Source organism: Delphinus delphis, chromosome 18 (assembly GCF_949987515.2).
Source record: "Delphinus delphis chromosome 18, mDelDel1.2, whole genome shotgun sequence".
NCBI lineage: Eukaryota > Metazoa > Chordata > Mammalia > Artiodactyla > Delphinidae > Delphinus > Delphinus delphis.
Window position 1 is genome coordinate 16,637,007 of NC_082700.1, and position 26,661 is coordinate 16,663,667.

The window sequence follows — 26,661 nt, forward strand, 5'->3', positions numbered from 1 at the left end:
TTTTTTATTTTAATAACTTTATTATATTTTATCTTTATTTTATTTTATCACTTTCTTTTTATCCTTCCTTCCCTCCTTCCTTCCTTCCTCCCTCCCTCCTTCCCTCCCTCCTTTCTTTCTTTCTACTTTCACTAATTCTTTCTTTCTACTTTTTTTCCCTTTTATTCTGAGCCGTGCGGATGAAAGGCTCTTGGTGCTGCAACCAGGAGTCAGTGCTGTGCCTCTGAGGTGGGAGAGCCAACTTCAGGACACTGGTCCACAAGAGACCTCCCAGCTCCACATAATATCAAACGGTGAAAATCTCCCAGAAATCTCCATCTCAACACCAGCACCCAGCTTCACTCAAAGACCAGCAAGCTACAGTGCTGAACATCCTATGCCAAACAACTAGCAAGACAGGAACACAACCCCACCCATTAGCAGAGAGGCTGCCTAAAATCATAATAAGTCCACAGACACCCCAAAACACACCACCAGACGTGGACCTGCCCACCAGAAAGACAAGATCCAGCCTCATCCATGAGAACACAGACACCAGTCCCCTCCACCAGGAAGCCTACACAACCCACTGAACCAACCTTAGCCACTGGGGACAGACACCAAAAACAACGGGAACTACGAACGTGCAGCCTGCAAAAAGGAGACCCCAAACACAGTAAGATAAGCAAAATGAGAAGACAGAAAAACACACAGCAGATGAAGGAGCAAGATAAAAACCCACCAGACCTAACAAATCAAGAGGAAATAGGCAGTCTACCTGAAAAAGAATTCAGAATAATGATAGTAAAGATGATCCAAAATCTTGGAAATAGAATAGAGAAAAGGCAAGAAACATTTAACAAGGACCTAGAAGAACTAAAGATGAAACAAACAATGATGAACAACAAAATAAATGAAATGAAAAATACTCTAGATGGGATCAATAGCAGAATAACTGAGGCAGAAGAACGGATAAGTGACCTGGAAGATAAAATAGTGGAAATAACTACTGCAGAGCAGAATAAAGAAAAAAGAATGAAAAGAACTGAGGACAGTCTCAGAGACCTCTGGGACAACATTAAATGCAACAACATTCGAATTATAGGTGTTCCAGAAGAAGAAGAGAAAAAGAAAGGGACTGAGAAAATATTTGAAGAGATTATAGTTGAAAACTTCCCTAATATGGGAAAGGAAATAGTTAATCAAGTCCAGGAAGCACAGAGAGTCCCATACAGGATAAATCCAAGGAGAAATACACCAAGACACATATTAATCAAACTGTCAAAAATTAAATACAAAGAAATATTAAAAGCAGCAAGGGAAAAACAACAAATAACACACAAGGGAATCCCCATAAGGTTAACAGCTGATGTTTCAGCAGAAACTCTGCAAGCCAGAAGGGAGTGGCAGGACATATTTAAAGTGATGAAGGAGAAAAACCTGCAACCAAGATTACCCTACCCAGCAAGGATCTCATTCAGATTTGATGGAGAAATTAAAACCTTTACAGCCAAGCAAAAGCTGAGAGAGTTCAGCACCACCAAACCAGCTCTACAACAACTGCTAAAGGAACTTCTCTAGGCAAGAAACACAAGAGAAGGAAAAGACCTACAATAACGAACCCAAAACAATTAAGAAAATGGGAATAGGAACATACATATCGATAACTACCTTAAATGTAAATGGACTAAATGCTACACTTACCAAAAGGCACAGATTGGCTGAATGGATACAAGAAGAAGACCCATATATTTGATGTCTACAAGAGACCCACTTCAGACCTAGAGACACTTACAGACTGAAAGTAAGGGGATGGAAAAAGATATTTCATGCAAATGGAAACCAAAAGAAAGCTGGAGTAGCAATTCTCATATCAGACAAAATAAGACTTTAAAGACTATTAGAAGAGACAAAGAAGGACACTACATAATGATCAAGGGATCAATCCAAGAAGAAGATATAACAATTGTAAATATTTATGCACCCAACATAGGAGCACCTCAATACATAAGGCAAATACTAACAGCCATAAAAGGGGAAATCGACAGTAACACATTCATAGTAGGGGACTTTAACACCCCACTTTCACCAATGGACAGATCATCCAAAATGAAAATAAATAAGGAAACACAAGCTTTAAATGATACATTAAACAAGATGGACTTAATTGATATTTATAGGACATTCCATCCAAAAACAACAGAATACACATTTTTCTCTAGTGCTCATGGAACATTCTCCAGGACAGATCATATCTTGGGTCACAAATCAAGCCTTGGTAAATTTAAGAAAATCGAAGTTGTATCAAGTATCTTTTCTGACCACAACACTATGAGACTAGATATCAATTACAGGAAAAGATCTGTAAAATATACAAACACATGGAGGCTAAACAATACACTACTTAATAACGAAGTGATCACTGAAGAAATCAAAGAGGAAATTAAAAAATACCTAGAAACAAATGACAGTGGAGACACGATGACCCAAAACCTATGGGATGCAGCAAAAGCAGTTCTAAGGGGGAAGTTTATAGCAATACAAGCCTACCTTAAGAAACAGGAAACATCTCAAATAAACAACCTAACCTTGCACCTAAAGCAATTAGAGGAAGAAGAACAAAAACACCCCAAAGTTAACAGAAGGAAAGAAATCATAAAAATCAGATCAGAAATAAATGAAAACAAAACGAAGGAAACGATAGCAAAGATCAATAAAGCTAAAAGCTGGTTCTTTGAGAAGATAAACAAAATTGATAAACCATTAGCCAGAGTCATCAAGAAAAAGAGGGAGAGGACTCAAATCAATAAAATTAGAAATGAAAAAGGAGAAGTAACAACTGACACTGCAGAAATACAAAAGATCATGAGATTACTAGAAGCAACTCTATGCCAATAAAATGGACAACCTGGAAAAAATGGACAAATTCTTAGAAATGCACAACCTGCCAAGACTGAATCAGGAAGAAATTGAAAATATGAACAGACCAATCACAAGCACTGAAATTGAAACTGTAATTAAAAATCTTCCAACAAACAAAAGCCCAGGACCAGATGGCTTCACAAGCGAGTTCTATCAAACATTTAGAGAAGAGCTAACATCTATCCTTCTCAAACTCTTCCAAAATATAGCAGAGGGAGGAACACTCCCAAACTCATTCTACGAGGCCACCATCACCCTGATACCAAAACCAGACAAGGATGTCACAAAGAAAGAAAACTATAGGCCAATATCACTGATGAACATAGATGCAAAAATCCTCAACAAAATACTAGCAAACAGAATCCAACAGCACATTAAACAGATCATACACCATAACCAAGTGGGGTTTATTCCAGGAATGCAAGGATTCAATATACGCAAATCAATCAACATGATACACCATATTAACAAACTGAAAAAGAAAAACCATATGATCATCTCAATAGATGCAGAAAAGCTTTTGACAAAATTCAACACCCATTTATGATAAAAAACCTCCAGAAAGCAGGCACAGAGGGAACTTTCCTCAACATAATAAGGACCATATATGACAAACCCACAGCCAACATCGTCCTCAATGGTGAAAAACTGAAAGCATTTCCACTAAGATGAGGAACAAGACAAGGTTGCCCACTCTCACCACTGTTATTCAACATAGTTTTGGAAGTTTTAGCCACAGCAATCAGAGAAGAAAAGGAAATAAAAGGAATCCAAATCGGAAAAGAAAAAGTAAAGCTGTCACTGTTTGCAGATGACATGATACTATACATACAGAATCCTAAAGATGCTACCAGAAAACTGCTAGAGCTAATCAATGAATTTGGTAAAGTAGCAGGATACAAAATTAATGCACAGACATCTCTGGCATTCCTATACACTAATGATGAAAAATCTGAAAGTGAAATCAAGAAAACACTCCCATTTACCATTGCAAAAAAAAGAATAAAATATTTAGGAATAAACCTACCTAAGGAAACAAAAACCTATATGCAGAAAATTATAAGACACTGATGAAAGAAATTAAAGACGCTACAAATAGATGGAGAGATATACCATGTTCTTGGATTGGAAGAATCAACATTGTGAAAATGACTCTACTACCCAAAGCAATCTACAGATTCAATGCAATCCCTATCAAACTACCACTGGCATTTTTCACAGAACTAGAACAAAAAATTTCGCAATTTGTATGGAAACACAAAAGACCCCGAATAGCCAAAGCAATGTTGAGAATGAAAAACGCAGCTGGAGGAATCAGGCTCCCTGACTTTAGAGTATACTACAAAGCTACAGTAATCAAGACAGTATGGTACTGGCACAAAAACAGATAGATCAATGGAGCAGGATAGAAAGCCCAGAGATAAACCCACGCACATATGGTCACCTTATCTTTGATAAAGGAGGCAGGAATGTACAGTGGAGAAAGGACAGCCTCTTCAATAAGTGGTGCTGGGAAAACTGGACAGGTACATGTAAAAGTATGAAATTAGATCACTCCCTAACACCATACACAAAAATAAGCTCAAAATGGATTAAAGACCTAAATGTAAGGCCAGAAACTATCAAACTCTTAGAGGAAAACATAGGACACTGTATGACATAAATCACAGCAAGATCCTTTTTGACCCACCTCCTAGAAAAATGGAAATAAAAAACAAAAATAAACAAATGGGACCTAATGAAACTTCAAAGCTTTTGCACAGCAAAGGAAACCATAAACAAGACCAAAAGACAACCCTCAGAATGGGAGAAAATATTTGCAAATGAAGCAACCGACAAAGGATTAATCTCCAAAATTTATAAGCAGCTCATGCAGCTTAATAACAAAAAAACAAACAACCCAGTCCAAAAACGGGCAGAAGACCTAAGTAGATATTTCTCCAAAGAAGATATACGGACTGCCAACAAACACATGAAAGAATGCTCAACATCACTAATCATTAGAGAAATGCAAATCAAAACTACAATGAGATATCATTTCACACCAGTCAGAATGGCCATCATCAAAAAATCTAGAAACAATAAATGCTGGAGAGGGTGTGGAGAAAAGGGAACCCTCTTTCACTGTTGGTGGGAATGTAAATTGATACAGCCACTATGGAGAACAGTATGGAGGTTCCTTAAAAAACTACAAATAGAACTACCATATGACCCAGCAATCCCACGACTGGGCATATACCCTGAAAAAACCATAATTCAAAAAGAGTCATGTACCAAAATGTTCATTGCAGCTCTATTTACAATAGCCCGGAGATGGAAACAATCTAAGTGTCCATCATCAGATGAATGGATAAAGAAGATGTGGCACATATATACTATGGAATATTACTCAGCCATAAAAAGAAACGAAATTGAACTATTTGTAATGAGGTGGATAGACCTAGAGTCTGTCATACAGAGTGAAGTAAGTCAGAAAGAGAGAGACAAATACCGTATGCTAACACATATATATGCAATTTAAGAAAAAAAAAGTCATGAAGAGCCTAGAGGTAAGAAAGGAATAAAGACACAGACCTACTAGAGAATGGACTTGAGGATATGGGGAGGGGGATGGGTAAGCTGTGACAAAGCGAGAGAGAGGCATGGACATATATACACTACCAAACGTCAGGTAGATAGCTAGTGGGAAGCAGCCGCATAGCACAGGGAGATCAGCTCGGTGCTTTGTGACCGTCTGGAGGGGTGGGATAGGGAGGGTGGGAGGGAGGGAGACGCGAGAGGGAAGCGATATGCGAACATATGTATATATATAACTGATTCATTTTGTTGTAAAGCAGAAACTAACACACCATTGTAAAGCAATTATACTCCAATAAAGATGTTAGAAAAATAATATTAAAAAAAATGGAATACAAAGACATAAAGTCTCTAACAAGATAAGCAGGTACAAAGAAATGCAGGAAAATATTAAACAGAAGGATATGTTTATCAATTCAAAGCAGGCTTTCAACATACTATATTACTATACTACAGAAACCAGTATCTACTAATTGTTTTTTTAAAGTAGGACCTAAGATGCAATTTGCTAAAAACAGCAACTGTATCTATTAAAAAGTCATCTTATATTCATGTATCAGAGGAAAAAATTATTATAAGAATCAGGAAAGGCTATTAAATCATCACACACATGAAATCTGAACAACAGTTGCTAAAATACAGAAAATAAACATTTTTTTCAGCCTAAGATAAAGTCTTTATATTTTATTAAAGATCATTATGAAGGAAGGAACACAAATCAGGTCATTCTCAAACCCTTCTTCCCCCTCAAAGACACAGATTGTGCTTCATTCTTCATTGAGTTCCAAGTGTTGGGCATAATAAAAATACTTAGTGAACATCTAATGATAATAAAAATGGTACAAAACCTTTAAATATAACTTTCAAAAATATTCTATTCTGCCATTCTACTCTTTCTTTCCCACGAACCAAATTAGTTAAGTCTGGCTGGGGATAAAATTTTAACACAGTTTACCCTCTAATATCAAAACAACCGATAACCCCAATCCTAACACTCAGGGGTTCCTACAACTAGTATCCATTAAATCAGCTTGTTCCAATCAAAAAACTATCCATTAAAAATCACCTCCAAATCATACAGTCTATGACATAACTCAAGAATAATCTCTTATCAGAAAAAGTGATATAAGCCATAAAGAAACCCTATTTCTTGGAAACCAAGAAGCACAATTATGCTTAGTTATGACTAAAGCTGAACCACACTTACTTTAAATATTTAGATAAGTCATCACTCAATTCTTTAGGGATGTAATCCGATATCAGACCATGGGCATAACAAATATAATCCTCTGAAAGAAATAGAATGGAGAATGAAAAAAAAATTAGTAATAATTATGGTAGTTTTACAGTCAAATTGACCAGAGTTCAAATTCTGGCACTGTCTGGCCTTAGAGAGTCACTGAAGCTTTTTTTTGTGAAACGGGGATGCTCATATCTATCTGTCACAGTAGTGGGGTAATCTGATGGATGGACATGTAGGATGATATCAAAGATATGATGAGATAATCAAGGACAATACAGTAGATGCCCACTAAATAACAGGTAAAAACTCAGGGTTCTTTTCTTAGCTGAGGCCCTTGAATACGGATAAAGTTCAAAAATCAGATGTAACAATATGAAATATTCATGTCTTTTTAAAAGGCTAATCTTTTCTAGGTCTGTTTCAATATAAAATAAATCTAATTATTTAACAGTAAATGAGTATGCTCATTTAAGAGAAATAATACATGATATGTCTCTATTAAGTACTTGCTTTATAAGAGTCCTGAATGTTATATATACCCCCAAACTAATAAAATGCCTTAAAAAACAGAAAAAAACAAAACTCAGCAGAGAGTATAATCATTACTTCTAAAGTATTTGGATTCTCAGTACTAAAATGAAACTCTGGTATCAATTAAATACAGAACATAAGAGAAAATCTGTTTTAAAGCTCTGTTCCTTAATTCAGTATTTTTTGTAGAATACTAGGGGATAATCAAACTTAATAGATGGGATAATCACAAGGGGATATAAACTACCAAAAGCAATATACCAGGTTTGTTGCTGGGATATCATTTTCTTCTTTTTTTCCTTTCTCTTCTACCTTCAATGTTAGGATAACAATTTGCCTCAGTATTACTTAGGAAGTGACTACTGCCTGGTCCACCTCATTCTCAAAAAGTCTTCAGTAAGAGATTTTCACTGCCAGCACAGAACTGAAAGTTATCACTGGACCCTTCTTAAAATACGCTCATGGTTCTGAGTTAGTAATTATCTAATGAGTCATGAATAGACAAAGTTATTCTAAGAAAGCCAATATATCATCTGTTTGCTTCTTCTGGTAGCATAACAAGCTAAAGATCTAAAAAAAGAAAGAATGCAGAGTATAAAGCTTACGTTATGGCTGGGAACCTAAATGGTCATGTAGCCAAGCCCAGACTCATATTTAGAGATTGGTACAAACACTGGCCTCGGAGCAGAAGACCTGGCCTGCTAGCTAGGATGGGTGACCTTGAATAAGTCATCTGCTTCTCTAAGACCACAGGTTTTCATTTTTAAAATGAGAAGATCTGTCTAAATAACCTCTAACACCCCTTCTCCTACTTTAACAAAAATCTATGGTTTTATCCATCCATCCATCCATCCATCCATCCATGCATCTGTCTATCTGTCCAGCCATTTGACTCAGTCCCTTCTCTTCTTTTGTTAAAGCCAATCAAAGACACTGACAGCTGGTAAACTCAGATGTCAAGGGCAAGTCTACCACTCCCAGAATGGCAGGAGCCAGCTATTATCCATATGTACAACATACTGTAAGGTGGATTTCTGCGAGTCGAAGATTGCCTGAATTACCAACAGGCCACCGTTCCTAGTTCTTTTTTTTTTTTTTAATGATGAAACTCTGATGTTTTGGAGTTGTATACTGGAACAGGGGAACACTGAATTGGAGCTTAAAGTCAGAATAATGTCTGTCCTACCATTTCAGAAAGTTAATTGTATTAGATAGCTGTTTTTATTCAACTACACATATAAAAATAAGAGGACACTACACTGTAAAAAAGCAAAAAATTTACCTTAATAACCTAAAAGAAAAAACTGCCAATTGAATAAAGTTTCATCTAAAATCAAAATATTGAGACCTACAGTAGGACCTATGCTTCTTGAGAGTAAGATGCAAACAGATACAGCTCATTGGAAATCCTTGTGCCACACGAACAGTACAACAAGAAGGTTATGAGTGTGGGCTTAAGAGTCAGGCAAGCTCCATTAGTAGCTCAGCTCTACCACTTACTAGCTGTGTGACTTTGGACACAGCCTCAGGACTCTCACTGTAAAATGAGACTTAGATGGAGGGTCAGATGGGCTAATGTGTGCACACTGGCAGCTTAGTAAAAGGCTTGGCACACAACACACCCTCAATAAATGATAGCCAGGGTTGTGAGGGCTGTTATTACTGTTAGCGCAAAATATATATTTCTTGAATGAATGATTTAAGTATCAATTAGTGAAAGAAGTGAACTACGGCAGAAGTACTACTTGGTTCTGAAATAAAATGCACACCTGCCACAAGATCTATGAGAACACATCGGCAAGAATGTGAAGCTTCTGAGACATTAAGATTTTAAAATCATAAGACTGGCATTTACTCTGGTCAGCAACTTACTCCAGACAAAAATAATTTCTGATGAAATGATTTACTTACCTTCCTTGTCACTGGAAACCGGGTCACCAGAGAAAAATGCAGTAGACTGTACCCGGGCACCGACATTTACATTATTGGTTTTTAACGCTGCCATAGTCTGATTAACCTATGAAATAAACGAAAGGGGAATATCAGGGTATTTTCAACTAACTTTAGAAACCCCATGACTTTCCAGACAGTCCTCAATCCAGTTAAGATCCAGGAAGAAGTAGCCGAGGATCTAGAAATACCTTCACCAGATATCACAAGATGAGAGACAGCTGCACATCTGAAGAAGGGTGAAGGGTAGTAACAGCACTACGGGATGAGCTCAGTACATGGACTTCCTAAGGCCTACACAATATGAGAGCCCTGATTCTGGAGGCAGGCTGCTTGGGTTTGCTCTGTGACCATGGGCTAGTTACTTAACCTCTCTGTGCCTCTATCTATGAGAGGGGGATAAAGATAGTACCTATCTCATAGTACTGTTGTGAGGATTAAATGAGTTAATGTACGTTAAGCTCTTAGTACAGAAAATGGCACAAAGCTTATATGTAATGATTTTCTAAATAGAATAAATAATATAAATTTCTCACTTCCTAGGAATTTAAGAAAGGAAACACAATCAATAAACATAAACCTCACTTTGCTATTTTGTGTCATTATCATTTGCTAAGAGCAAAAACAAAATGCCAAGTTTCTGCTCAGTACTTCTCATTCTTCACCTACACAGAATTCCACTAATGCAAATACTACTTACCATTAAAGCAAATGAAAAGTGAAACATGGGTACTTTTCAAATCTTTTCACCACTCTGTACATAAGAACCTGATTAATTCTGCAAGGTTCATTTCTATGTTCCCAAGTTCCCAATGTGCTCAGTAACATGATATTACAAACATGTTTTTCACATACAAGGTAGAAGAGAATCTTAGGAATCAGTACTAGAACTGGTATCCACTGAACTTACAAAAACTTTGTCATCCATAGATCTGGTCTGGCGAGATTCTTTGTCACGGTGAAAGTGTGCAATATCCTTAGACCAGTAGCTCTTTTGTTTTTTCCTTTACTATACCCATAATAAGAAATACACAGCAACCCAATACCCCAAAACATATATAAGTACGTTTCATACAGTCATACTTAATACTTGCCCATACTCTGTGCTATCTTTTAATACATCCTATCCTATCCTATTCCATTCCATTCTAAGAGAAATACTGATTGTGATCCACTAAATCGATTTGAAAAACACTGCCCAAGACCTTATATTGGTCTAATTCTTAGGATCATTAAGATACAGGGTTTGCCTGGAAGATGACCCCTCTTCAGCATCCAGACACTAAGCCTGAATCCCATCTGCCTGGTCCCCTGTGGGTCATGTGTGAGCAACGTCGACCTCTGAGACGCCTATAGGACTGACAGCATCAAGTGCACGTAGCCCTGGTATCACCTGGCTTGAAAGACTCAAGTCTACACCAACAAATAGCAAGAACTTCTTCATTCTCACTGGTGAGGACCACAGGGAAATGGGGATGCAGGTCAAAGGAACACATCAAGCTAAAACAATACATCAATTAGGGAGAATGAAAAGCCAAAGATTCTTCTCCCACTTGGAGGTCTTTGTACAGCTTCTCTCTTGCAGTTGATGTTCAAGATGGTCTTTGGGGTCAGGCTTACTACCTTCTCTAAATATGTTTAAAAAGGAGCATTAAACTCTTTCTGCCACAAGGCATTGGAGAGGTACCGTACCTTTTTTTCCAGCCATTTTAATGTCTTCTCTTTGCTGTACTTGTAATATTTCTTCTTGTCTATTTCTGGATTAAATTAAAAGAAAAAAAAAGACAGTGCAGTGGATTAAACAAAAAATAAACTCGTAAGTTTATATCGTATACAAGATAACGGTTTTAAAATATTTCAGGGAATTCCCTGTCAGTCCAGTGGTTAGGACTCTGCTTTTACTGACAGGGCCTGGGTTCAATCTCTAGTTGGTGAACTAAGGTCGCATAAGCCGTGAGGCGCGGTCAAAAAAAAAAAAAAAATCCTAATATTTTACACTTTTGAAAAACTCAATTTATAACCCTGGGAACATACTTGAGACATTAAAAAAAAATCCCTAAACAGAACTGGGATACCTCAGCTCTCAACCAACTATTAAATGAGTGGAAATTTAAGAAAATTATCAAATTATACAAACTGTCCTTATCACAAGGAGAAATTTTTTTCCCTTCTTTTTATTGTATCTATACGAGATGGTGGATGTTAACTAAATCTACTGATAGTCATTTCAAAATATATGTAAATCAAACCATCATTTTGTACAACTTAAACCTACACAGTAATATATGTCAATTATTTCTCAATAAAACTGAAAACAATTCTACAGATAAATCTGGAGAAAAGGTAATTTTTTAATTGAAGTATAACTGACATACAATATCATATTAAGTTTCAGGTGTAGTGATTTGATATTTATACACATTCTGAAATGGTCACCACAATAAATCTAGTCATCGTCTCAAAAGGTAATTTTTAAAACTCAGCAAATTAACATACCGAGCAATCTTAATTTTTCTGAATAATTTTAAGCTCACCTCAATGTTTTCAATGAAAGACTCCTTTTGTAAAATAAAAACGGAAATCCTAAGAAAGAAAATTGAAGCTAAATGCAGGTGCCTATGAAGTTCATTGCATTCATTCAGGAAAAGAATCTTGTTAACTATTTAGTGCTGTTCTGGTGGGATTAGTGGAGAAAGAAGAAAAGATATATCTATCTTTCAATGTATTACCAATATAGCCATAGCTATTTCAGGGGAATTTAGAGTAATGATAGGCTCAATCTGGCCCTTTATGGAGATAAAAGTTTCATCTCATATAAATTATACTTCTTCTCCTCACAATCCAGCTAGCTTTATGTAATCTAACGACTTAATGTCATACATGGTATATGATATTAAGCCGTTATTTCCTTGGTAACACTTCATTCACAGGGTTTCTTGCTTTCTGTGCAGTCAGCAGACGCAGCTCTTCCACTCCGGCCTCCCGCCTCCATGCAGGAGTTACCTTCGTGACCACTGGAATTCCCACGACCAGATGCAAACTCGCCACATGTGACTCTGCTTGAATTACACAGAATGACGCTTTCTCTTTCCTCATGATCATGGTGGGAAACGGAAACTGCTTGTTCAGGGGTGTTTTTCAGCAGTCTGTTAAACTGCTTGAAGTTTCACTGAACGGTTGGTATGGGGAAGGGCTGGCCTGAGCTCTTGCACATTTCCTCCCCATTTCAGCCTGTGGTCGTCAACACTGTGGGCAATAGGAGGTGGATGGAGTGGGTGCTGGACCTTTGCACCCATCTCCTCAGGACACGTCACTGGAATAATGAAAATGAGGGACCCACTTCTGGCATTGCCAGAAGTTTGAGAATTCCAAGGCGCAATGCCTGCTCTCCTGGAGCCAGGACTGCTTGGCAAACAGCGTGCTGTGGAACCAAGGCAGGTGAGGCTAGACTCAGCCTCCCTGGAGGTGATATAATATTTCTTTGTACAAAAATAGGGAGAATTCTAAGAGCATACAGCAGTCACTTAGAACATGTATGCTGCTGAATGAGTCTCAGACGTTCTGATCATTGCCCGAGACTATCTCGATAGAGGCTCAGTGGTCAGGTCTCTCCCAGGAATCCCACCTTGACTCTGCCACTCACTTGTCTCTTGTCTCTACCTCCAAATTTCCTGAAAGGACATTCTACAACCTGCCATAGCTTTCCTCCCTCTCGTTCACTCTCTGAGCCCCTTGCAGGCCCCTTCTTTCCCTCTGGAAATGCTGGTTCAGAAGAAGTGGAGACCAGGCTATGAGCCGTACTGCTGGGGCTCCTACACCCCCAGCGCACGATGTCACCTCAGGAAGTCACCTATTGAATGAGGTGATGGCACAACATCTGGCACACATCAAATACTTAGTATTAGTTATGAAAAAATTAAATTATAACTTGTTAATGATAATAACATCAGAGTCTAATGTATAGTCAGGCCTGTGCTAAGTTCTTCATACACAGTTTCTCATTGAATGCTCAGAATGAATCTCAGGTAAAAACTACTATTTGTTCCCATATTAAAAAATTAGGTTTGAGTGAAGTTAAATAAATTGTCCAAAGTCACTGAGCTGGTAAACAGGAGCATGGATTCCTTCCCAACCTGACTTCAAAGCCGTGCATCTGGTGTTCATTTTACTGAGATCAATTAGTCCTCACCCCACTCAGTACTTCCGCCCCTATTCCTTATGGGAAAAGACTCTCCACCATGGACCTATACAACCTTTCTCTTGGTCTTTCTGCATCTCTAATGGCTTTTCCTTTGACTCTTTTCCGGCTCCACTGCCTCCTCCTTGGACGCCAACTTGTATCTCTCTCTGGGCATGACTTCATCCTGTCTTAGCAAGACTAAACCCATCCAGGAAGCCCAGAGCCCCGAGCTGAGGCTCTGTGTGTCATCTTCCTCCCAAATCACCTTCCTGGTCGCCCAAGCTTGAGTCACTCCTGCCTTGCTTCCCACTGGATTCCGTGGGAGACAGGAAGGAGCCAACATTATCTTGTAGAGAACAACGAGGGAGGAAGAATCAAAACAAACAAACAAAAAAACCCCCAAACAAACTGTGTCTGAAATCAGGAGGCTTAGCTTCTTGTGCTGGATCAGTTCTACTTCATTTTTTTAAAAAAACAACTGTATTTAGGAATAATGTTCATATGATTAACACACCCATTTTTGGTGTACAATTTGAGGAGTATGGCCAAATGTCTACATACAGTCATGTAACCACCAGCCCAAGAAGTTCCCCGGAGCTTACAGTCAATTCTCTCACCCCTATCCAGATCTCAGGTAACCACTGATCTGCTATGATTACAGAATTGTTTTTGCTTTATTCTAGAACATCATAGGAATGGAATCATACAGTAAGTACTTTTTTGTGACCCTCTTCTTTTGCTCAACACAATTTCTGTGAGATTCTTCCATTTTGCTGCAGCTAGCAATAGCTCTTTCCTTTGTATTATGGAGTAGTATCCTGTGTATGGATATCCCATGTTTTGTATACCCACTCACTTACTGAAGGGCATTTAGGTTGTTTCCAGTTTTGGGCTATTTTGAAAAAGTTGCTCTGAACATTCTTGCACAAATCTTTGTATGGACATATGTCTTCATAACTCTTGGGCAAATACCTAGGAGTAGCATTACTGAGTCGTAAGAAATTGTCAAGTGGTTTGACCATTTTATGCTTCCACTAGCCAGGTAGGTGAGTTCCCGTTGTTCCATAACTTACTGGTAGTGTCTGTCTGTTTTATTTTAGCAACTCTGGTGGATATCAGTGATATTTCCCTGTGATTTTAATTTACATTTTTCTGGTGACTAATGACATTGAACATCTTTTCATGTGCCTTATTCATAAATCTTCTTTTGTGAAGTCTGTTCAAACCTTTTGCTGATTTTTCTACAGGGCCTGATATCATCTTATTATTGTGTTAGAAGAGTTCCTTTTACATTTATATATATCTTTTATCAGATATATGTCATATAAATATTTTCTTCCAACTGTGGCTTGTCTTCTTTTCTTAATAGTATCTTTCAAAGACCAGAAGATATTAATTTTAATGACATGTAATTTATAATTTTTTTGTATGGTTAGTAGTTTTTGTGTCCTATGAAATCTTTGCCAATCCTCAAGGTCACAAAGGTTTTCTTCTGTGGCTTCTTCCAGAAATTCAATAGTTTTCATGTTTGCATTTAAATTATTGATCCATTTCAAGTTAATTTTTCTGTATGACTCTGAGGTGAGAGTTAATGTTAATTGTTTTTCATATGGATATCCAATTTTTCCTGGTTATTTGTTGAAAAGATTATCCTTTCTCCCATTAAATTATCTTGACACTGTTGGGAGAAAAAAACAATTGGCTACATAAATGTGGGTCTACTTCTGTTCTATTTGGTTCCATTTATCTATCTACTTAACCTTATACCAATGCCATAATTTCTTTATCATTGTAGCTTTACAGTAAGTCTTGAAATCAGGTTGTGTAAGTTCTCCAACTTTGTTCTTCTTTTTCAAAATTGTTTTGGCTACTGTAGATCCTTTGCACAGTCATATAAATTCTAGAATCAGCTTCTCAGTTTCTACCAAAAAAAAAAAAAAAAAAAAAAAAAGCCTGATAGACATTCCATTAACTCTATAGATTACTTTGGAGAGAATGGACATCTTAACAATATTAAGTCTTCTAATTCATGAACATGGTATATCTCTCTACTTATTTAATTCTTTAATTTCTCTGCAATGTCTTGTAATGTTCAGTGTACTGGTCTTGCACATTTTACGTTTCATTTATCCTTACAACTTCATGATTTTTTATGTTATAAATGGTGTGCTTTTATTACACTGTCCAATTGTTCACTGCTAATATACAGAAATAGAATTTTTCTATATTGACCTTATATCCTGAGAACTTATTAGTTCTAGTGATTTTTTTTTTTTTTTTGGTAAATTCTTTGGAGCTTTTTACATACATGACCATACTGTTTATGAAAAAAAGATAGTTTCACTATTTACTTTCTGATCTGCATAGCTTTTATTTATTTATTTATTGGCATGTGGGATCTTAGTTCCCTGACTAGGGATTGAACCCATGCCCCTGCAGTGGAAGCATGGAGTCTTAACCACTGGACTGCCAGGGAAGTCCAAATTTTTTTCTTATCTTATTGCAAATGCTAGGATTTCCACTAGCAGGATGAGGAGTTGATATTCTTATCTTGTACCAATCTTAGGGGAAAAGTGTGTTCAGTCTTTTACAAGTGTGATATTACTTGCAAAAGTAATGAAGTATGATATTAGCTTATGTTTGTCATGGATGTCCTTTACCAGAAGGAAGAAGCTCCCTCCTATCTCTAATTTGCTGAGAATTTATATTATGACTGAATTTTGTCAAATGTTTTTTTCTGCATCTACTGGGATGATCACAGTTTTCCTTTTGTAATGTATAAATATGGTGACTCATACTGATTGATTTTCTAATGTTCAACCAACTCTGCATTCTTATGATAAACCTCACTTGGTTATAATGTACTATCCTTTTTACATAGTTAATTTGCAAATATTTTTAAAGGATTTTTCCATCTATGATCATAAGGGATACTAGATTAGTTTTCTTTTTGTAATAACTTCGATTTTGGTATTGGGGCCATTCCAGTTTCATAAAATTAGTTGGGAAATATGCCTTCTTCATTTAATTTCTAAAAGAATTTGACTAAGTATCATTATTTCTTTGAGTATTATTTTTTTCTTAAAGTATGGTAGAATTCACCAGTGAAGGCAGCTGGGCCTGGAGTTTTTTTCCTAGGAAGTTTTTAAATTACAAATTTATTTCTAACTAAACATTCCCCTGGACAAGATGATCACTAAGAAGTACCAAGCTTGAATATCCCAAAATACTATATAAGGATGAAGTGCATAAACTACTGTTTAAAATTTACACATTTTGATAAGCAAGGTGGTTTAAAATATTCACGAAGGCCACAGATTACCCACAATTATGAAAAATACCATAACATGTTCTATTGTGTCCTAAATTTAATATTTGCGAGTTTGTGAGTTAGATGACATGTGCACATGCTGGAAAGGTTTCTTTCCCTAATGTGTCTGGTGCCTATAAAACTGGTCTCAAACATCTGGAAAGATTGGGTTTACAAAATAAAGATGGAATAAAAAGGAGTCCACAATTAAATAACATGTTCAGCAATTGGGTAATCAGTTCACAAACTTGAATTTCCCTGATGTATTGTTGAACAAACTGCCTGGAGCAGATTTTCACATCTACTTTCTGAATGTTTTCCATAACTGAGAAACTCATATGGTCTCTTTTTTTTTTTCCTGCCTCCTGGGGATAGAAACTTGGCAACTGTGCTTGGGGTATTTTAATCAGGTAAGTTTTCCTGGCTCTTCCTGTTAATCACAATGAACAGCACAGCAGAGCTTTTGCTTGCAATATGAAACAGAGTATTATACTCAAGATGAAGTTCATAACCCTTTATTAGTCCTTTCCCCTGTCATCTCTCCACTGAATGGGAGCTTTTTTGGCAAGAAGCATGCTGAGCCCCAGAGCTAGCAAACTGAGACACATCGTTTCCTTCACTAATAAAGCAGGCAGTGCTAACTAACTAAGGTCACCACCATCATCATTCAGGATGCAAACAACTGTGGCTGGGTTTATTCGGCAGGGAGAAGGAAAGGTTCTCATAAACCTAGCAGGCTTAACGAGATCTTTAATGCCACAGACTTTTGAGACAGCATCTGGAGTCCAATATCAAAATAGCTGGCTGGGGAATTTGAGCATTTCAGGTTTTTACTCTCTCTGCACAGTGCCTGTGGGGAGGATGGAATTGAAAAAACATCAACTTTCCTCTTTATCTCTGCTCCCTGTCACGGGTAGTACCTGACCACTCTTTAGCAGTCTTCTTTGTTTCTTAGTTAAAAACCCTAGCAATAAAATAAAGAGAATGGAACCAAATACTAACTTAAAAATAGACAAAAATCTAATTCAAACAAGCAGCCAGGACCCAAGGCAATCACTAAAAGAGGATGCCTGGAAAACAGAACGCTCACTGCCAGGCTGAGAATTGTCTTTTCCTTAAGCTGTAGAAGTTCCCACTGTCTCCTTTCCTGTCTCTCTCTTTGTCTCACAAAGAGACATTATTAATGGGATATAAAAGACTAACAAAAAATTAAGTTTCTATTTTTACATGAGACAACACCTAAAAACTCTAAGTCTCCTGGAAGCGTTACACAGTTGTAAGAAGGAAGAGGAAGAGTTGCCATCAGACAGACATGGGTTCAAACCTTGATTTTACCACTTCAAGTTCTATGATGTTAGTCAATGTGCTTAAACTCTTTGAGCTTCAATTTCCTCATTTGTAAAAATTCTGGTTCTACTAACAATGAAAGGGAATTACTGCAAGAATTCAATAACATACGTAAAACAACAAGCATGGAGATGATATATAATAATTTGTTAATATATGGTAGACATTTTTATTATTATCTGATTATCCCCATTCTCCTACTTAAACCACTTGACTCTGTATTAATCAATGGACCATCAAACAAATGTGCATTGGTCACTTACTGTATACCTAGTACTTAAACATCAGCAAAGAATTTAAAATTTCTAGTTCACAAGCCTTAATGGTACAAACATTTATTGAGCACTTACTCTACACCCAGCACTCTCTGGGCACTGATTTACTTGTATGATTTCATTTAATTCCTAAAGCATCTCTTTGTGGTAGATAGTAGATACTATTAACTGCAATTCTTAAATAATGTTCATATGCTGTAATTTAGAGATCTCAACACTCTAAAGACAAGAGAAGGAAAGCTTTACTTTATGATTTAGAACAACTTTGCAGAGTACTAATTATAACATATGGCAGAATATGAGGGATACTCTTAATCCTTCATCTCACAGATCAAGGATGCTGAAAAGTTTGAATGATTTGCTCAAAACCATGTAGCAAATACATTCTTAATTTTTCTTGTAGGTTATCAAATCCTGTGATCAGATTACCAGATTGTTCCTAAAGAAATTCTTTCCCTGAAAGAGATATGAAGCAAAAATAACAAAACATTAACACTGGTTGATTTTGTGGTTGGAGACAAATATTTGTAGCTTGTTCCCGAGTTTTTCTGTACCTTTAAATTTTTTGATTAAAAAGACTGCCTCCCTTGCCCATGTACTTTCATTTTCAAAGCAGTTATATCATCAACCTTTATACATGCCAGGTTTCTAAAAACCCTAGGCCTCAAATTTTTCTTTCTTTCTTTTTTAATGACAGTAAGGCAAAACAAAGTAATTTAGGTTAAATTTCGCAGGTAAAAGATGTATGCAATTCTCTAGAAGTCTTGGCAGTTCCTTCATAATTTAATTCTTCCCCTAATGAACTACATTCTGTAAATCTTAAAATAATGGAAGGTTCAAAAACAAAACAAAACAAAAAATTTTTTTTCTGCCCGTGCTGCGCAGCTTCCGGGATCTTAGTTCCCCGACCAGGGACTGAACCTGCACCCTCGGCAGTGAAAGCACGGAATCCTAACCACTGGACCGGCAGGGAATTCCCCCCCAATTTTTTAAAAACAAGAAATAATAAGATCTCTAATGCCTCAACCTTCAAAAAGGCCTCTTCATCAAAACAGAAGCAATTCCACATCGCTTGCTTCACCCCTTGACGCAGAACACAAATATGTGAAATATTTTTCTTTATGTCATTTCTGTATACAAGGACAGCATACTAAGACAGACATCATTTTCCACAAAGATCCAAAGAGAAACACACAGTAGCTTGAAGTTTACAACTGGTTATTTAGAGCTGGTCAAACAAGACAAGTATAGGGCATTCACTTTTTATTACAGCAGAACTTCCAAAAGTTAGGCGATGTTGAGAAGTGAAAGAGATTAGGACAGTTCAGATAATGATTCACCAGACGGTCAGGGGGTCAGTGAGCAAGGAGGAAGGAATGGAAGTGAGGGAAGCTCCTGCTTTGGAACACAGGCTGTACACTAACAAATGACAATGCTTTAATACTATTTCTGAATTTGGGCTGCTGGGTTTTGGTTTCAGGCAACTGTTCTTATACAGCTATTGGAAGATTTTTGGCTAATGAGTTAATCGTGTTGTCAGCTTCCATTAACTTGGCAAAATGAAAATGACTTGTAATTATTCCTCACTGCTTTAGCTTTCAGAAATGGCTATGAGCTACTTCATTTGTCACCCACAAAAAGATTACTGTCTCCTGCCAAGATCAGCACCAGGGAGTGTCATTAACAGCGCTGCTTTGATAAAAACCTGGGCACCACATACCCCTCAGGCTCAAAACAGAACTCTTTGTCTGGCCAAGTGTGAATTTAGTAGAACCTTCGAATGTGAAATGCAGTGAATGAGGTTTTCTCTTTTTCCACCGTAAGCTTACACTTCTTGGAGTCACCACTTTCTTGGTCCTAGAAGAACTACCCTAGTTGGCCAAACCATCTAGAACCCCAAATAACCATAACTTATCAGCCTGCTGTTTCGGTTCTCACACTGTGTTTCCGTATTAACTCTAAAACTACTTGGATGATTTTTGGAGACACTGATGCTAAGTCTGAATGCTATTACAAACCTGTCAAAACACATTCACACACTGCCTCACTTCCTCCTCTCAAAATTCAAATGAATGCCTACAACTCATCTCTGTCACCCCCAGCCTGCTCCTCGCACCCATGTCCCCTGTCTCCAGGGGGCCATCTCTACCCATCCTGTGGGTCAAGGCACAAACCCAGAAGCCATCCTTGATTCCTCCTTCTCTTGACCATCATCCAGTCAACACACGAGGCTGCTACTTCCTTCTGGTTCCACCTCCTAAGCTCAGGTGACCATCACCTCCCGCCTGGACCACAGCAGCAGCCTCTGGGGACCAGACCTTAGCTTCTCCACACAATAGCACTGCCCTACTTAAAACTTTGCTGACACTCCACTACCATTAGGTCAAGTCCAGACACGTATAAGGCCCTTCACCACCTGAACCCTTGCGCAGCACTCTCCCCTGTTCTTTCCTTACTAACCTAAACGCATCACTGAACTTCCTGGATCTTGCTAAGCATGACAAACTTTTCCATACATCCATGCTGCTACTCTGACTTAGCCTCCACTTAGAGGTTATCTCCCACAGGAAAGCAACACAATACCCCCCTACCCGCACTTCCCACCCTACCTAGGCCAGGTTATAAACCTGTCCTGTGCGTCCCCACAAAACCCCGAGTTCACGTCCCTTATTCCCTACTGTCATTGCCCTACTTGTCATTTGTCTCCATCAGAGTAGAAGCAAAGTGAGGCAAAGGATAATATTTTATTTATAACTATCCCTAGAGCCTGGCTCTATTGCTCAACATATGCTTCTTAGTAGGTGCTCAATAAATGTTTCTTGAATCAATAAAGGCATAGATTTTATTCAATTTTACAAATGAGAAACCTGAGGCAGAAAGTAGTTGAGTCACTTACCTAAAGTCACAGCCTAGTTGAAAGAAGAGCTGAGACTAAAGCCTGAGCCTCGTGAATCCTGGCCCTGCAGGAGACAGGCCACCATATTTCACTGGTTCAAATTTCGCAGACTGAACAAGCCAGTGCAATAGAGGATGAATATTGACAAGTGGAAGCAAATCTGAACGACAGCTTCCCCTATGACCCACACAGAATAAGCATCACATTCCACAGGCCTCCAAGCCACTGCATTCTCAGACAGATGCCCAGCTTTTCTGGCAGCCATAAACCTGATTTCAAAGGCCGTATGCCATACCTTTCTCCTCTGTCACATGTCGAAGTAACTTCTCAAGTTCAGGAAGTTTCAGCAACAAGATGCAATTCGGAAACATGTCATCCATCACAACTTGTTCCAGGGGCTGAAACTTTCCCTGAAAAAAAGACTTTAGTCAGTCAGGATGCAAGTACTCCAGTCAACAAACTCATACATTAAAAAAAAGAGACAAAGATATATAACCTCATAGCTGGACCTTTAAACTAAATTCAAAGTCACTTGTTCCACCTAAGGATTCCCTTAACGGGACAGGCTCCAGAACTGACTCTCGGCTCCCTTCAGGAAGCTCTTGAAAGCGCCTGGGTTCCATCAAGTGGCAAGAAATGTTTTAATTTAAATGTTCTCTTTTTCCTTCAGATAGTAAGAATAATTCACAGGTTTCCCAAGTTACTGTCTTTAGATTCCTACCTTAATCTATATTCTTCCATGATCACCCAATGTGTTAAATATTTAACTACTTTAAAGTAATATTTTACTAATATGTAATGGACTACCACACAGTCTTGACATCATCATTTCATAATACACTAATGTTTCATTCTTGTTTTCTTTACCATATATATATAAAAAGGTTTTGCAATAAGAAATTTGTTTGAATATAAAGTTAATAACAGTTGGGAGAGCTAGACAGAAGAATTATTTTTACTGACGTTAAAATAAATCATGTTTAACAAAGAATGGGTCAACATTTTGAAAATACATACTAATATTTTTTTTAATTAAATAGGAAAAGATCACATCTAAAATGTAGGCGAGGAAATATCTGAATGCCTCACGGGCTACTTTAAGGGGCACTTTAAGTATTTGAGAAGAGAGAGCAAGATGGTTTACAGTGAAAGCCAACTACCACCATGAGCTTCATTCTGCATCTGCCTCCCTGAACCAGCCACAGCACCCCCAGAGCCCCCCAGAGGGCCAGGGTGAGGATTAATTCACCAGAGTCAGGGTCTTAATGGGAAATAGGCAAACAGTTCCCCCAATGGGGGAGGGCCTTTAAAGGTGCATCAACACAGGTACTGATACTAAGGCTGGTTGGTGGCTTCCTCCCGCTAATGTATCCTAGAAACAGCAGGAACGGGAGCCACCTGAAGTTTCCATCTTCCTCCCTGAATACTTCTAGGGCCTTCCTGGTAGCGACTAGAACCGTTTCTGCTCCTTAGAGATACACAGCTCACCGGCCTCACTGCTCGCCGTGCCCTAATTACAGCGGCTACCGCAGTAGCTTCCAGGTAAGGGGAAACATGATTAAACTAAGGAATAAAACTTCACTAATCCACAATAAAGAACACAGAATGTAGGAGAGGAGGAGAATAAGAGACGACAAGGTGCATCAGGAGAAAGCACCACCTAAAGTTTTAAGTCAGTTTTATTACTCTCAGTATTTATCACAAATTAAGCCAATATAAATACAAAACACGAGTTTTGGAGAATGGATCTAAGTACTCAGTGAGAACCCATAAGCACTTAAACTATTTGCAGACATGAGAGTGCAAAAATAAGATTCCTCTAAGTGTTTAAATAACACCCTTCCTTAAAGTTGTCATTTTGAAGGTTTTCAAGCTGTGGTTGGTGGATCCCTGGGAGATACAGTACCCCTGCAGGGGGTCCACAAGCTCCAAACTATTTTCAAGCTAAGGCTACAACGCTACTTGCATTTTCACTGTGTCAACATTTGCACTGATGATTTCAATGCAAAGGTGGGTAAAAGCCCTGGCTCCTCAGCACCAGTCAGGGTGGTACCAGCAAACCGTCCAGCAGCCGCTGCACTCTTCACCGCCATGGACAAGCAGGTAAAAAAATCCCAGCTGCACTTAAGGATTTCCTTGATCAAGGAGCGAAAGCAATTTCTTTTATTTAAATCTTGACCTTGGAGTGCAAGTAGGTTAAATGCTCTGTGTGATGAAAGTCAAATGTGGCTGAAGTACTTCGGCTATCGCCGAGGCTCAGAGATCATCTCAAGGAAAAGCGCTGTGTGACTGTCCGAGTTGCGAGCAGAACTAGCTGCCTTTTTCTCAATTTTTTACCCAAAAGAACCACTATGAACTATGGTTATTCAGACTTGAGTACTGACAGCACATAAATTAAGTGAACCTGTCACTTCAAGGGAAAGATTGACAGTGCTTGTAGCCAACGATAAAATTTGAACTTTAAAGCAAAAATTAGAATTGTAGAGAATTTGTCTGCCACTATGACAAGCTTCCCAACACTCAGTTTTCTAAAGAGATCACTAGTAATATTAAATTAACAAAGGTGTGTGTGTGTGCGTGTGTGTGTATGTGTGTGTGTGTGTGTGTGTGTAATAAGGTGTGTAGACATTTGGAAGACCCGCATAATTCAGTGAGACAATATTTTCCAAATGACCAATGCATGATATTGCAAAGTAATATGCGGGAAAGATCCAATAGATTTTAACGTAAGAGAGTGTTAAAAACCAGACAGCAGGCCCAAAATGGAGTCGTTTGTGCTAAGCCCAAACAGAGACTTAATTTAATTAGTTTCAGCTCACCCAGAAGAGGAATCTTAAACCAGCCAATCAGTAATCTGCTAACGAGCACTAGCCAGGTCATTTGCCTGATAGACGCCAGGCATGCCCTAAAGAAACGTGACGTTGCCACAACCAATCCCCCTTTAGTCTAGTTGAACTTTCTTGTTCTTATTCCCTTCTGGCTGGAAAAGTTTTTCATTTTGTACCGTTCCCTGGAGCTTCTTTCTGTCTGCTAGAATAGATGCTGCCCAATTCGTGAATCATTCAAGAAAGCCAATAAGATCTTTAAAATTTACTCATTTGAATTTTGTTTTTTAACAAGAACACGGAAAGTTCATTGACAGGGTTTCAGATTCCACATTGCAACTAACTTTTAAGAAACCACCACTTGTTGGTTTTTGGAGTAGTATCAAAGCAGAGTATCCACAACTATCTAAAAGGCTAATATACAATTCCTTCCTTTTCTGACCTCACATGTGAAAGGCTGCATATTCTTTACACACGTCCACTCAAACAGTGTATGGAAACAGACCGAATGCAGAACAAGATGTGAAAATCCAGTTGTCTTCTCTCAAGCCAGACATCAAAGAGATTTGCAAAAATGTAAAACAGTACCATACTCCTCACTGACTTTTACTGTTTGTTTCATTAGAAACATGTCATATGTTAATATATAATGGGCTTATTTTTATTCTAAAAATAATAAAATTATTTTTAAATTTCTCAGTTTCAATTTCTAATGTAGTCAATATTGATAGATAAAACACACAGGAACAAAAAGTTCTTTGGGATCCTTAATAATTGTCAACTGTAAAGGTATCCTGGGACCTCTGGCTGGAACTATTACTATTAATAAACTCTGTCTTATATCACAAAGGTAAATTTTACTCCATCTGGGATTCCTCAACTACAGCTTCCCCATTAAGGAGCTTTTGCTGGACACACCCCCAGAGTACCTGTTTCACAGTGTCTCACACAGAAGAAAATGAAAGACGATAAATCTTCTTTATTCTCTTAAGGCCTGAGGTCTTAACATTTGTACTGTATTTCAAAACTAATGAGTACGTAATGAGAATTTCATTGTTAGACTTTGTCAAACAAGTAAGGCAGATAACACAAAGGGTTAGGCAGTTCTCAGGACTCGTTGGTGAGCTAGTCCAAGATCACGATGCTGGATCTCAGGTCTGCCGATCAGTGCTCTGATCTGTACCAGCACACGTGATATAGGTGTTGTATACCAACCAAGTTAAACCTGAACTGTGGGGAGTCTACATTTGGACTATTATAAGGAGACAGGGGAGATCATGTTAAAAAAAACAATCTATTCTGTTTTCCCACTGTTAATATCCCAAACTGGGAAACTCACCTCTCTATCAGCCTTTATAAGGTAGTGGAGAAGCAGAAACAGAGGGTCCATGGGTGTGGCAAAGTGAAGAAGACCTCCTACAGATTAAAAAGAGAATTCAACAACATGGAAAGACAACTTAGTTATTTCACCTTAATCCCAATGTGGGAACCATTCATTGAAAAATATATGTGAAATTCCAAATTCAGAAGCTCCTCCTACACAGGCCCAAGATTACGTGATTCTCTCAAAAGGCAGAACATGGTCCACGAGATTTCACTCCAAACAGCTTCAAATCCCTGGTGTGGAGAGGACAGCCAAGACACTGAACTTGATCTTTAACTTTCCATTTCTTTTTTAGAAATCATTTTTAATAGAGGCCCTCCTCTCCCCACCTCCCACCCCCTGCCAAAAAAAATAGCAGGGTTCGGGGGAATACAGACAGAATGTGAATCAGGCAAACATTAGGAAACCTGTATAAGTCTATCAACAAAGCTGCAGTAAAATGTAATTTCCTGTGCTTTTGAGGACGAAGCCATGGGAAAGCAATATTATTCCCCCTGTACGTGGCTTCTCCTATGGGCTCTGGGCTCACAGCTCTGAACTGTCAATGACTCAAAGCTCAGAGGTCGTTACCCACTCCAGAAACTACCCCATCCCTCCTCCCAAAGAAAAATGCAAGAGGGCAGAAGTCTAACAAGACTGAGCATAAGAAACTGGAATCTCTGCAGTAAGATGAGTGGTGCTCTCCACGCTGAAAGGAAAAAAGGCAAATCAACTAGGCTGCCTGCGCCCCACTTTTCTCTACCGCACTCCCCTCCAAGCGTCCCAGAGTCCTTCTTCCATGGAAATGAACCAGAAGAGGTATTTCATCAAAAAGAACAATAAACAATTCATCTCCATGCTTATTAATTTGGTTTCAGGAAACATGTACTGACTTTTATTCTCTAACAGAGCAACCTACCTATACAGCCAAGAAATTCTAACCGTAAATTATATACATGAATCCATTTCACAGTATGTTGAAAAAAAATTAAGGACGTAATTTTACATGATGACATTAGTTAATTATTTTTTTTTTAAGTAGAAGAGAAGTTTATGAAACAACCTATCAGAAGCTCTAAGCTCAGTTTATATGAGGCATCCATTATATTCAGAAATTAGAAACAGGTTTCTTGTTCTGAAAACAATATCCTGGTAGCCATTCTTAAAAACAGCTCTTTCTGGGCTTCCCTGGTGGTGCAGTGGTTGAAAGTCCGCCTGCCGATGTGGGGGGACGTGGGTTCGTGCCCCGGTCCGGGAAAAAAA

The 26,661-nt window shown here is 38.1% G+C and overlaps 1 protein-coding gene across 6 annotated transcripts in view; it reads right to left on the reverse strand.

Moving 5' to 3' along the window:
• RNASEH2B (ribonuclease H2 subunit B) overlaps window positions 1–26,661 on the reverse strand; it is an 84,497-nt gene that overhangs the window by 28,834 nt on the left and 29,002 nt on the right. For all 6 annotated transcript variants that reach the window (XR_009516840.1, XR_011246249.1, XM_059996132.1 and 3 more), the window contains exons 4-8: window positions 25,375–25,451; window positions 21,506–21,620; window positions 10,895–10,959; window positions 9,164–9,269; window positions 6,686–6,767 (exon numbers count right to left, since the gene is read on the reverse strand). Coding sequence is in view for 4 of the 6 variants with exons in the window: in XM_059996132.1 (XP_059852115.1) it covers window positions 6,686–6,767; window positions 9,164–9,269; window positions 10,895–10,959; window positions 21,506–21,620; window positions 25,375–25,451 (445 nt within the window). In the remaining 2 variants the exon portion in view is untranslated. The remainder of the gene's footprint in view (window positions 1–6,685; window positions 6,768–9,163; window positions 9,270–10,894; window positions 10,960–21,505; window positions 21,621–25,374; window positions 25,452–26,661) is intronic.